At 40.9% G+C, this 12,172-nt stretch overlaps 1 protein-coding gene and 1 long non-coding RNA gene across 2 annotated transcripts; both read left to right on the top strand.

The window, feature by feature from the left end:
- The first annotated feature begins 383 nt into the window (after positions 1-383).
- Positions 384-4,699, top strand: LOC148901236 (uncharacterized). The gene is made up of 3 exons (XM_089021226.1): positions 384-930; positions 1,231-1,491; positions 2,151-4,699. The coding sequence occupies exons 1-3, from the start codon at positions 750-752 to the stop codon at positions 3,185-3,187; spliced, it is 1,479 nt and encodes a 492-aa protein (XP_088877352.1). The 5' UTR covers positions 384-749; the 3' UTR covers positions 3,188-4,699.
- Positions 4,700-7,643: 2,944 nt separating this feature from the next.
- LOC148901235 (uncharacterized) lies at positions 7,644-10,193 on the top strand. Its single transcript, XR_016118343.1, has 2 exons — positions 7,644-8,867; positions 8,903-10,193. It is a non-coding gene; the product is annotated as an uncharacterized LOC148901235 (long non-coding RNA).
- Positions 10,194-12,172: the final 1,979 nt, after the last annotated feature.

Raw genomic sequence — 12,172 nt, 5'->3', positions numbered from 1 at the left:
GCACGACAGTTGACCGTGACATCGGCTGTTTTGTTTCAAAATGCAGACTTCTAGGCCAATAAACACTTTACAAAATCCAATGCGTATGAATTTTATTAAATTACATTTAATTGCTGTATTATAAACTTCGACGCATCATTAGAAAATTATAACAAACCCACCCGTTGCGCCTGAATTTAAGCTGCATTCACAATTCTGTTAAGTATTTATGTATTCACATATTGATCTAACATCTCCAATGTTCTTTTTTGTTACTCCAAATTGAATTTATTGACAGTTTTGTTGTTGCTGCAGAGAGGGACTAGTGGCAGTCGAAAGAATCAACCACGACCGAACCACTCAATGCTTCTAAAACGACGCCATTTCTTTTCTGCGTCACATTGCTTTGAATCGAAGCCTGCCTTTCTTTTTTATTCGCGTCTCATGTGAAATCGTTTATATGTGATTTTTTTTTTTATTAGAACTCTTTTAGTCTTACACTTATCTTTGTGAAATGATGCGGAATTTGGCTTTGGATGGCGTGCATTGCCTTGTTAAAGCGGGAAAGGACGGTACAAACGTACACTTTTGTCTACGAGAGGAGACGCAAGCGTGACGCCATTTGTTATGATCACGTGATCGGTCGCTCACTTCCTGTAGGCAGAAAGCCAAGTAAACACAACAGTTTTCCGCGAGTGCAATCATTGTTTTGGAAGCTTATGCGTTTCATTTTCGGTTTTGATTAATGAAAGTCTTCGTATTTTAGTACGATGGTGATATCGTGTGTGGTTGTTGGCTGTACAAACCGTTTTGTGAAAGGATCCGGGTTAAAATTTCACCGAATACCGATAGCTGAAGGAAGAAAACAGCGATGGGTTCAGGCTATCAATCGAAAGAATTGGGCACCAGAACATAGCGGAGATCGAGTTTGTGGAGATCATTTTTCTTCAGGTTTGTTTCCTTACATATATATTTGTGCATATAAAAATGTTTTTTAAATAACTTGAAATTCAACTTGATGCATTGCATGCATATTCAACTATACCTTTTCATTGTGCATTCACCACGTTAAAAATATGGTAGTCATGAGAGTTTATATATTTTTATTATGTTTATAAATGATTCTTTTGTTCATGTCTCATAAATGTATAAGAAACTGTGTTAATTTAGTAATGATTTTTCATAGCTGTGTACATTTTTTTGCTGCTGTTTAAATTATGTTGCTTAAATAATCATTTATTACATTTCCAGGATCTGCAAGCAGTGATCCAAATGATCCTGATTATGTACCACATGTAAACATGGGATATAAAACTTCAGCCATGTTACCTCTTAATAATTCAAAGAAAAGGTATCAGCGAGCACAGCGTCGGAAAGAGTACATGCAGACGACAGCAAGGATCCAGCAAGAAACGAACAACGCTGCCTCAATTCTCCTGAAACTATCTAACTGTACCAGTCACATTAATCAAGAAGAAGGGGACAATGACGAAGAGAATCAACCTGCTGCAGGTAAATATTTGAACCTCCATTTCAAACTAAAATTCTATTACTTAAAACCCAAACAACCAGAAGATCATTGTATTTCACGAGTCTGTTTTAAATGAATCTTGTGTGTGTGTGTGTGTGTGTGTGTGTGTGTGTGTGTGTGTGTGTGTGTGTGTGTGTGTGTGTGTGTAGTGTGTGAGGACCACTAACATTTTATACCGTACGTGTGAGGACATTTTTGTGAGGACCTTTTGTGTTTTTCATTCCAAAGGCTTTTTGTGTGTTAAAGTGTGTGTGTATACACACACGTTTTACTCACTGTGTGTGTTTATGTGTGTGTGTGTGTTAATGAGAGGAAAAAAATCATAACACAAAAAGTGTATTTTAACCAAATTCACTACAGCGGTGAAGACTTTGAATGTACCCATTCCGTATTTTCTGCTGTTATTTCAGTTTCAAGTCCACTTTTTATTTTTGTTTTTAAAGACGTTGAAGTGCGCGGTGTGTAGTTACCCGACCTCACGTGTGTGTGTGTGTGTGTGTGTGTGTGTGTGTGTGTGTGTGTGCGTGCGTGTGTGTGTGTGTGTGTGTGTGTGTGTGTGTGTTCGTTCTGTGCTAATTACATTCAATTTAATGATTTAATTCCCTGACAAAACATACTGATTCCATTTTTTTCCTCTCAGGAATTCATTACCCTTGTCTAAGTGTTATCACAAAACAGCGTGGTGAGAAGAAGACGTTGCTTACAGAGCTGGCCAAACTACAAGATAACCTGAGAGAGTGTCACCGCCAACTTAAATCCTGCAACTTTGGGGACACTTTTCTTAGCGAAGGAAATAAGGACGCAAGGACAGTGTTTTTTACTGGTGTTCCCAACCATCGAACTTTTTTGTGGTTGGTAAACTTGTGTGTTAACATACTACCAGTATCAATGACACATACTCCTGCAAGTGTGCTCTTGATGGTACTGATGAAACTAAGACTTAATTTGGAGGATCAAGACCTAGCTTACAGGTTCAATTTGTCACGACAAACTGTTAATGAAGTAGTTAGCAAATCACTTCCTGGATTAGCAAGTAAATTGGCATTTTTGGTGCACTGGGCAGAAAAGGGGGAAGTTATCATGAACATGCCAAAAATAATTAAAGATACCTATAAGCATTGCAGGGTAATAATTGACTGTTGTGAGGTGTTCATAGAAAGACCTGGAAATGTTACTGTCCGAGGATTGACTTGGTCTAACTATAAGAGTCATAACACTGTTAAAGTTTTGATTGGCATTTCACCAGTTGGCGCTGTAACTTTTGTTTCAAAGGCCTTTGGAGGAAGGATTTCAGATAAAGTCATCACGCAACGGTCTGGATTTCTACAGCTGTTAGAACACGGGGATCTGGTTTTAGCAGATCGTGGTTTTTTAATTGCTGATGATCTTGCTGCTCGTGGTGCATCGCTGGCCATTCCAGCTTTTACAAGAGGGAAGTCACAGCTCAGCCCGAAGGAAATTGAGACAGGGAGGAGGCTAGCTTGTGTTAGGATTCATGTAGAGAGAGCCATCGAGCGTGTTAAAAATTTTAAGATTCTAAGTACAATGATGGAAATTAATCTTGTGCCTCAGTTTGACAATATTATGACAATATGCTGTGCTCTTTCAAATTTGCATCCCAAGTTGGTTTCATCAACATCATTGAAAAACATTTCCTATTATACTGAAATCCATTAAGTTTAAAGGACAACCGACGTCTCCGGACAAGTTGTGTCCATAATTTGTAAAATGGTTTCAAATGAGTTCTACTGAGCGTATTTTACAAAGATTCCACCGCATATAGCTATATTTTACGTTTTAAGACTCGCGCTGAATATTCAGGAAGTCTTGTTTTTGAGTTGGTGACGAGTCCGTACGTGACGTCATGAAAGGACCGCCCCCTGACTGTAAAAAAGACGCATTGTAGCGGTCCTTCCATCACGTCAATGTATTTTGCTGTACTTGTTTGGTCTGGGGACCTCGTGTTGCACCCAAAAGCCGCCAGAAGAGGGCGTCGAAGCGCCATATAAGGAATTTATCAGCCTGTGTAAACGGAGGTGGCCACAGGATGTCGCCATTTTGTGCCTCTTTTTTTTGGGTGAGAGATTTTCCCCCAAAGTTGCCTCAAAATGGCACAAATAAATTCTTTAATCAATTGCAAATCGATGTCAACGATTACAGTGAGTTAAACCCTTAAATACATTTTCATGTAATTTTGTATGTGCCTGTCATGTGAGGAGCATTGCCGATGAATTCCAAAACAATATAATCAATCCACTTTTTTCTAATAAATGTATGTACAGTGAGACCTCAACTTACGAAATTAATTGGTTCCCAGACAGAGTGTATAAGGCGAAAAGTGTGTATCTCCCAAAAAAATTCCCATAGGAAACCATTAAAGTGGGAATAATCCGTTCCCGGGTTTCCATAAAATATACTTTTCAACTAAATAAGCCTTAAAACTACACACAACATACCTTATTCTATGTATAATAATTGTGCTATTGTATTGTAATGAAAGAAATACACTGCATTGCATCATAAAGTCACTTTATTTACATTTGTGATGGTCATTTATGGCTTGATGGAATGGCGTTGGAGGTCGAAGGTCAAAGGGAATTGCTGTTTGGAAAGAGGCGCATTACATGAGGACTGTTATTAAAGAAATAAACTGTGCTGTAAAATAAAGGTTTATTTACCTTTTTGCTGGTCGTTGATGGCTTATGGAAGGAGAGTCACCTTCCATAAGGACTGTTGATGACTTAACCTCTGGTGCTGTTCGGTTGTGCGCTTCCGCCGAAGATCACTCAGCCAGCCGTGGTGGGTGTGTATTATGAAAATAGTGCTTATTATAAGGTTTAATTTTTATAAATTTGACGTTTCTAAGATGAAAAGTTTGTAAGATAAGGTGTTTGTAAGTTGAGGTCTCACTGTACAGTCGAAAATAAATTCAAAAAAATATTGCTACCCTGCCATATATGTGCAGTGTGCACAGTATACAGTCCCCTCAGATTTGTTTACACACGTCCATGGTTAATGAGGTTTGTCACGAAGTCGCTGAGATGGGATGACCTTTGTCTCAAAAAAAAACAATACGGCGACTGTTCAACGTTGTAATAAAACACTCGATGCACGTGTCCACTTTCTACGTATTCATAAGCTTTGAGGGACTTGTACAGTATGCCTTCAAACTATCGTGAGTCAACTGTGCGGCAGCATCGACGAGATAAAAATAAATATCGGTGAAAGTAATGTCTGTCCACAATGATGGATCGTCAACCCATCCATTCTTCAAATTTCGAGGATCTGGCAAGTTACAAGTACTGTCACGATATCCCAGCTTCTCGAAGTATCGCTCTCGGACTTCTAACGGTAGCTTTCGCACATAATTGGAGCATTGTTCAGATTTCATGCTACAGTAATTCGCTTTGTCCATACTCGCCATTCGTCTGTGTAAGCTCTCAGTCGTACAGAAGTGGTCCATCGATGGAAAAGGTTTCTTCAGGCCCTCACACCCTTCCCGGGGACAAAAGCAAGGCACTGGGGTAGATATGCGGACGACACTTTTGTCATAATTATAAAACAAGAAATTCAATCCTTCGTAGATCACCTCAACTCTGTAGACATCAATAATAAATTTACTCTCAAGGACATTAAAGAGAACCAACTAGCCTTTTGGGATTGTAAAGTAATTATAAAAGAGGACAGAGCGCTAAAAACAGAAGTCTTTAGCAAGGCCACGCACACTGACCAATATTTACTTTTTGAATGTAACCACCCTCTACAACACAAACTAGAAGTTAGCAGAACCCTCCTACATAGGGCTAAACTAATACCAACAAGTGTCAAAGGAAGAGAAAAGGAGTCGAAACATGTCAGGAGAGCACTCACAAACTGGTTACCCTCAGTGGTCTTTTAACAAATGTCAAAAGAAAAGAATATGGAATGAAACCAAAAAAATCTGAAGATACTAAAAGGAGAGGAGTAGCAGTACCTTACATTGCAGGGGTTTCTGAAAAACTACAAAGAGTCCTTTGGCAACACAAAATTTGCACTAATTTCAAACCGATAAACACTTTAAGGCAAAAATGTGTGCATCTACAAGAAAGGCTGCCAAATGAAAAACAAAGTAATGTAGTTTATTCAAAAGATTGCGGAGACTCAACAAATTCTAAAAAAAAAAAAGACTTTATCAACATCGCAGGGATAATACTAGTGGGCCTCAATCTGCAGTACATATGCACCTAAAAGCTAGCAACCACTCATTTGACGACAATGAGGTTAAAATCTTTGCAAAACAAAATAGATGGTTTGAAAGGGGAGTAAAAGAATCAATTTTTATGAAACAGCAAAACCCTTTGCTAAATCGCTACGGTGGGGTGAGGTTTAATTTTGCTCGTTTTTACAACAGACTTCTTAGACCATGTAGGCTTAGTTATGCTGATGAAGTGATACCAGAGCAAATGGGACAATCAGGCCAGTCATAGACCCCATAATCAGACAGGACAATAGGGGTAATCAGTCAGGACAATAGAAGTAATCAGTGCAGCCTCAGGGAGTGGCCCTCTGCTCCACCCGGCCTTGGTGCAGGGACTTATCAAAGCAGAGGTCTGGCACCACCACCTCTGGACAGTAGGGATATAGGTATAGGGCCAAAACTACCAGCAAATTTTAGTTAGCCGACGAAGCCTCGTCGATGAGAAGCGAAACGTCCGACACCTTCAAAAAAGTACAGATGACGGCTGAAGAAACCTTTTTATTGATACTCGCCATTGTTTCTTTTCCCTACCAGCGAGAAAAATCATGTGATTCGTGACGTCGCCTCCGTAAACAACTGGCATCTCCTAGTGTCTAGGAGATGCCAGGTCATAGATGCCATAGGTCTAGGACCTACCTAGACCTATAGGTAGTGAAGTCAGTCTTAAAATCACGTGTGCGAGTTAGGAGGGTGAGCCATTGTATTGAGGAAAAGAAACGTATGCGTGACGTGGTGGAGTCATGAAGTCACGCTGCTCCTCCTGTTGGTCAACAGAGGTATCTCCCTTGCTATTGTTTTTAAATCAGGTCATTCATTTTTGTGCTTCTCTATAAAAATTGGTAAACACCACGCGTTCGAGATGTTTTCATACAACACACTGTGTTTTCGTACGTGTACATTTGTCATTTTTTCTCCTGAAGATAAACCTTAAGCGGCGTTAATGTAGATGTCAGGGGCTTTGTAACATGACTTAATCAAAGGAAAGGTCATAAAGACAATGAAATAAACAACTAAACGTAGATCGACGTATCGAGGACATATATTGGTTGGTTTAATATTAGTTGGGGAGTTCACAACGGTTTTCTTTCTGGACACGAGAAGCTGAATATGGCACAGTTGCTCCCACCCCCTTCCCACGGCGCTGGTAATTTTCCACTCTGAAGTTCCATTGCGTTCTGGTGTTTCTAGAAACATGTCGTTTATTCCAGTAAACGACTCCTTTTCTGCATCCAAATAAGAATAGGATATGACTTGCTGTATTTCTCATATACTCATATACATATACTGACAACTAATGTAGCTAATATGTACGGCCAATGGATGACTACAATTAAATATGTGTATATGATACCGTGCGGAAAGTCTTTTAAGGCCGCCGTATTATATGTCGAAAAGTACGATTTATCAAGTTGGTCTTTGTCACGGTTATCATTCTGTGAGCTGTTTTTTTAATACATATCAACATGAAAGGCGTGTCGAATGACTGCAGTAAACGAGAAGTAGATCCGGCCACATTCCAGTTTCATCCAGTTTTGCAGGCCTGAATCATCAGGTATTAATCCGCACGACCGTTGGCCGTGACGTCGGCTGTTTTGTTTCAAAATGCACTATCTTCTAGGCCCATAACCAATTTACAAAATTAAATACGTATGAATTTTATGAAATAACATTTAATTGCTGTATTATAAACTTCGCCGCATCATTTGAAAATTAGACCAAATCCACCCGTTGCGTTTTCTGAATTTAACCTGCATTCACAATTCTGTTAAGTATTGATGGATTCACATATTGATCTGACATCTCCAATGTTCTTTTTTGTTACTCCAAATTGAATTTATTGACAGTTTTATTGTTGCTGCTGAGAGGGACTAGTTTTTTAGTCGGACGAATACACAATCCACCATGACCTAACCACTCAATGCTTATAAAACGACGCCATTTCTTTCCAACGTCACATTGCTTCGAATCGACGCCTGCCTTACTTTTTATTCACGTCTCAGGTGAAATCGTTTTTGTCTATATTGTTGATGAGATCTGTTTTGTCTTAGACTTCTTTGTGAAAATGTGGAATTTGGCTTTGAATGGCGTGCATTGCCTTGTAGAAACTGTGTTAAAGCGGGAAAGAACGGTACCCTTTTGTTTATTAGCTATTACAACAGACCAACCGTCAGCCGAGAGAATATTTTTTTTAACCTATGGTCGCCATTATTTACTCTTCCAAGTCGTCGTGACTTTTTTACGGTCGAAATGTTGGCGAACCATACCCTTAATCGCCGTGTTACTAAAAACCTTGAAGAAACGTCATTTTCTTGGTTTCGGTTAATTTGATTTTAAATGATCTGAGAAAACCTTAAGTTTAAGCTTTTTTGTAATCTATGAAAAGAATGGCCGCCGTGACGTAAGACCTCGTGTGGTTTGCTATCGCTCAATAGAATGACGTCACAATAGACGACCGCAGGCGCATTTTTTTGTTACAATTTTGTACCGCGCCATAGATAATGCATGGTGCAATTGAGAATACAACGGTCGATATGTGGGCTTTTTGTTACACTAGCCTCTTTTAGCAGACGTTATTTAATCATTATTCAAGAATTCATTGGCATATGAGCTGCTCGTAAAGTGGTAATATGCTTCTAAGTTAGTACTGATTTTAAAGGCAAATACCAGCACGAGATGACTCATCCTACAAATCGAAAAAAAAAAAAACGTGCGCAAGATCATTTGCAACCTCCTGTAGTTGCTCTAAATTGCAATGCAGCTTTTTTTTTAATTGAAGACTTTATTGCAACTCATTGCAACAGAAATTAAGTCGCTTGGATCAAGCACATTCATTTTTATAACCCACGTTTTTTAGTATTATTAGAAACAACGTTCCTTGCATCAACTTCAATAGTTAAGGATTTTTTTAAGAACTTTTTTAACACTCTTATGGCCGTGGACTGAGCTTATTGGGAGGAATGGACATAGTTGTTGAGCGGACGAATGGACTTAGTCTTTAGAAGATCGAGGGATCAGCGACAAGTGCGACGCGGGGATGATGAAGCGGGAGCATGGTGGGACCAGAGGGCGAACCAGGCAGGACAGGACCAGAGCGTGTATCAGGACCAAAGGGCGAACCAGGCAGGAAAAGGACCAGAGTGCTGAGGGCGAACCAGAAGCAGGCGACAGCGGTCACCAGATGGCGCCAGTGACAGGGTAGTGTCGGCAAAGAGATTCATCGTTGAAGCAGTTCAGCCAATCCAGAGCAAGCCAGCCAAGAGAGTTGTGCAGGGTGCAGTTTTCTTCATACTTCAGTTAATCACGGAGGCATTGGTTTGTATGACGGTAGAGGTATCTGTAACAGAACCCCGTTCGTTACATTTAACACCTTTTGTAGGACCAATGTCTCGCATAGATCTCTCTTCCCTTTTTCAGGCTATCTAAAAAGCGTTGCGTACCTTGATCAACATTGCTGTTGTGTGCTGATTTTCGTGGTGCTGTCCACTGGGATGAATGCCTTGATAGTGTGGTGGCGAGAACAACGCCTTAAAGGAATTCTCTACCCCCCCTCTCTGCCATCACAAGTAGTTCCCCGGCCGGCGGGGGAGTGCCAGTCCTTTGTTCACTAGCCCTACTTGAGAAGTTTGTCTACATTTGAGTTTCTTGTACACATTTGGGTTTGGCGGGTTGGGGTGGGGGGGTCGTGTTAACCAGTCTCTTCCTAGACTTCACAGCTTTCAAGTTACCCCTGCGCAATGGCTTGACTAAGAATCAACTCGGTGTGCCAAGCAAACGTCATTCAAGTGGACAATTTTCCTCGCAGGATAACGCCCCCCCCTAAAGTAGTCAGCTGGTGTAGCCAGAGCACATTTGGAATGTGGTAAAAGTCTCTCGAACTCAGACATTGCAATTCTGTCAAGGCATGCTGCTGTGGGTCGGGGGTTGGGGCTATGTCTTTGTTGCTTTTGCAGATCAGTTTTACCAGGCCTTCAGTAAGCTACATCCAAGCCTACCGCTCCACATCTGTGCAAAAGGTGGAAAGGCTTCGTGTTCACCGCTGTGGTATTTAATTACTATTTTGGGGAGAGGGGTAATTTTAATCATAACGTCGCAAGTTGTAATACTTGTAGTTTACCCTACTCTGTATTGGGATTTGGTCCTGTGGGGAGAGGCTTTTTCCTTTGCATTTTTTCAGTGTGCCGTGTCCTGTGTGCTTTTCCAATACCCTGAGACCACCTGGAAGTCTCCTAACTCATTGTATGTACACGTTCCTTGCGCTTCGAGCATCACGTAAGGTCATTCAATGTATTCATTTATTTTTAACTTTCATTGTCTGGTAAAATTGCTCCATTGCAATTCCTTTGCAATTAGTTACCATCCTTTGTATTAATAATACAATGAGTGAAACTATTTGTAAAGGGTTTTCTTACTTGCGTAAATAAATGCATAGCTTGTTGTGATTGACTACACAGTTTTGGTATGCATTTGTTCTTTGGGGGTGGGGGGTCTTTTGGGGGGAGCTCTTTTTGTGCTTTTCAGGTATTTAAGCTTGGAGATTTGTAGAGCACGGATGTGACCAGAGCTTGAGTGCTACCTTTTCAAAGTGGAAATTGAAGGCAGATAAGTGGAATCCATCAAATATTGATGTTGGAAAGCAGCTAAAGATCCAAAAACCCACTGATGGGTTTGGTGTTGAATGGGCTCTCGGCTGCCCTCATCTCAAAAGCAACTTGCTATACATACCTGGATACATATAGCATTGCTTTGTCTTGTGCAGAGAAACTGATTTGATGGGCTGCGATTGTCATATCTGCAGTAAAGCATTCACGTAAGGATAACAATAGTCAGTTCTATTTTATTTTTTTTGGGGGGGTAAGGGTTGTTGGGGTTGTTTTGTCCTATCTCTTTCTACAGAAAACTACAGAGGAGGAAATGCATACGCACCGTGACGCGAGAATCTCGCTGTGCCCAATCAACCGTCATATTATCAGGTTTTAAATCCTGTCCGGTTTTCATTGCCTTGCAAACCAAAAAGCCCTCCAGCTACATGCCCTTGCGCAACTGTGCCAGTGGCAGATTTGTATTTCTTTATGTATGTCCACAATCACGCAACTGTGTGAAGTGAAGAGAATTTTGTAGCTGGGGGAAAGCTGTGCATTGTGCAGCTTGAACTAGTAACGCAACGCAAATGTGTTGCGGTTAATTAGTCCAGGTTATGGTTTTTGGTGTCCCTGCGCTTTTCTTACAGAGCTCAGTTTGGCGCAGGAGTGATGTCGTCTAACCAGGAGACTAGTAAGACTTAAAACAACAGTCGTAGACAAGGAGATATCTTGGAACTGACTTTATGTTAACCTCAAATCCGAAAAATGCTTTACTAGAGAATTCCTCTTTGGCCAATGGTCCTTGCTTTTGCATCTTAAACCTTAAGATGAGTAGACATTGTTTTGCGTTCTCTGTGCTGGGTGTTGTGTAGGTGACTCTGTTTCAGATTGTTTTCGTCTGTCCACTCTGACCTCGCCCGCCTCTGAATGCAAAGCCATCAGTGGAAGCCGTCCGTCCATGATTATGTGTAGTCCCTGAATGATGTATCGATCGACCCTTGTGCGCTTGAGCTTATGGCAGACGTCCTTCGCAGAAGCCCTGCTCTTTCTTCTTCTTCGTGTGTGTATGTGTGTGCCTCTTTCCATTTGGTTTCCCAGGTCAAATTTCCAAACACATTTTCTAAATGGCGCCTGGGATGGGCTAACCTGTGATGGAATGGAGAATCCTGTCACTTAGATCAACATCTGCAAGTTTGTTTGCCACCCCCTAACGCACATCGCTTTTCGTGGGTTCAAGGTTAAGTAATTTCAGTTCCCTTAATTTAATGTTCATGCCGTGGCTCTAAAGAACTTTTTACTGCATGCACATAGGCTCTGCATAACATACTTGTGCGTAACCATGAGTAGTTGCAATGCAAGCTTTTGGGGGGAGAACAGTCTTGTTTTTTCAGAATATTCTTTGCAGCATAAATGACTTCTGGGGGCGCAACTTAACACCTCGACAGCCATTCGTTGGATGCCTTCAATCTGCCTGCCTTGTTGAATTTCTTGGAAGAATTGTACTACTTCACTGAGGAAGAGTAGCTGGTGATTAATGGGATTTCGTCTTTTGGCGGTAAAAGAGCATCTGATTTGCATTGTATAATTGTTGGCATATTTTGGGATATCGGGGGGGGGGGGGTTGCCTCAAATTGTTGTCTTTTTTACCCCTTACTACAGCTTTGACCAGAGCGGCCTCCAATATCATTCACGATGAAAAATGGATTTCAGGCGCACCTAACATCCTGGTATCGTGTTTAATGAAAGGATAATGCAGAAACAGCAACCATATATTGTGTGGGAAATGCCGGGGTCCGGGGGGGCAACCAGTTGTCTTCTAGTTTCAGCCTCGTGTCCAGACTTAAC

This window comes from Hippocampus bargibanti, linkage group LG02, assembly GCF_051943395.1.
Source record: "Hippocampus bargibanti isolate YZ-2025 linkage group LG02, ASM5194339v1, whole genome shotgun sequence".
Lineage (NCBI taxonomy): Eukaryota > Metazoa > Chordata > Actinopteri > Syngnathiformes > Syngnathidae > Hippocampus > Hippocampus bargibanti.
This window is presented reverse-complemented; position numbering and strand designations above follow the sequence as displayed.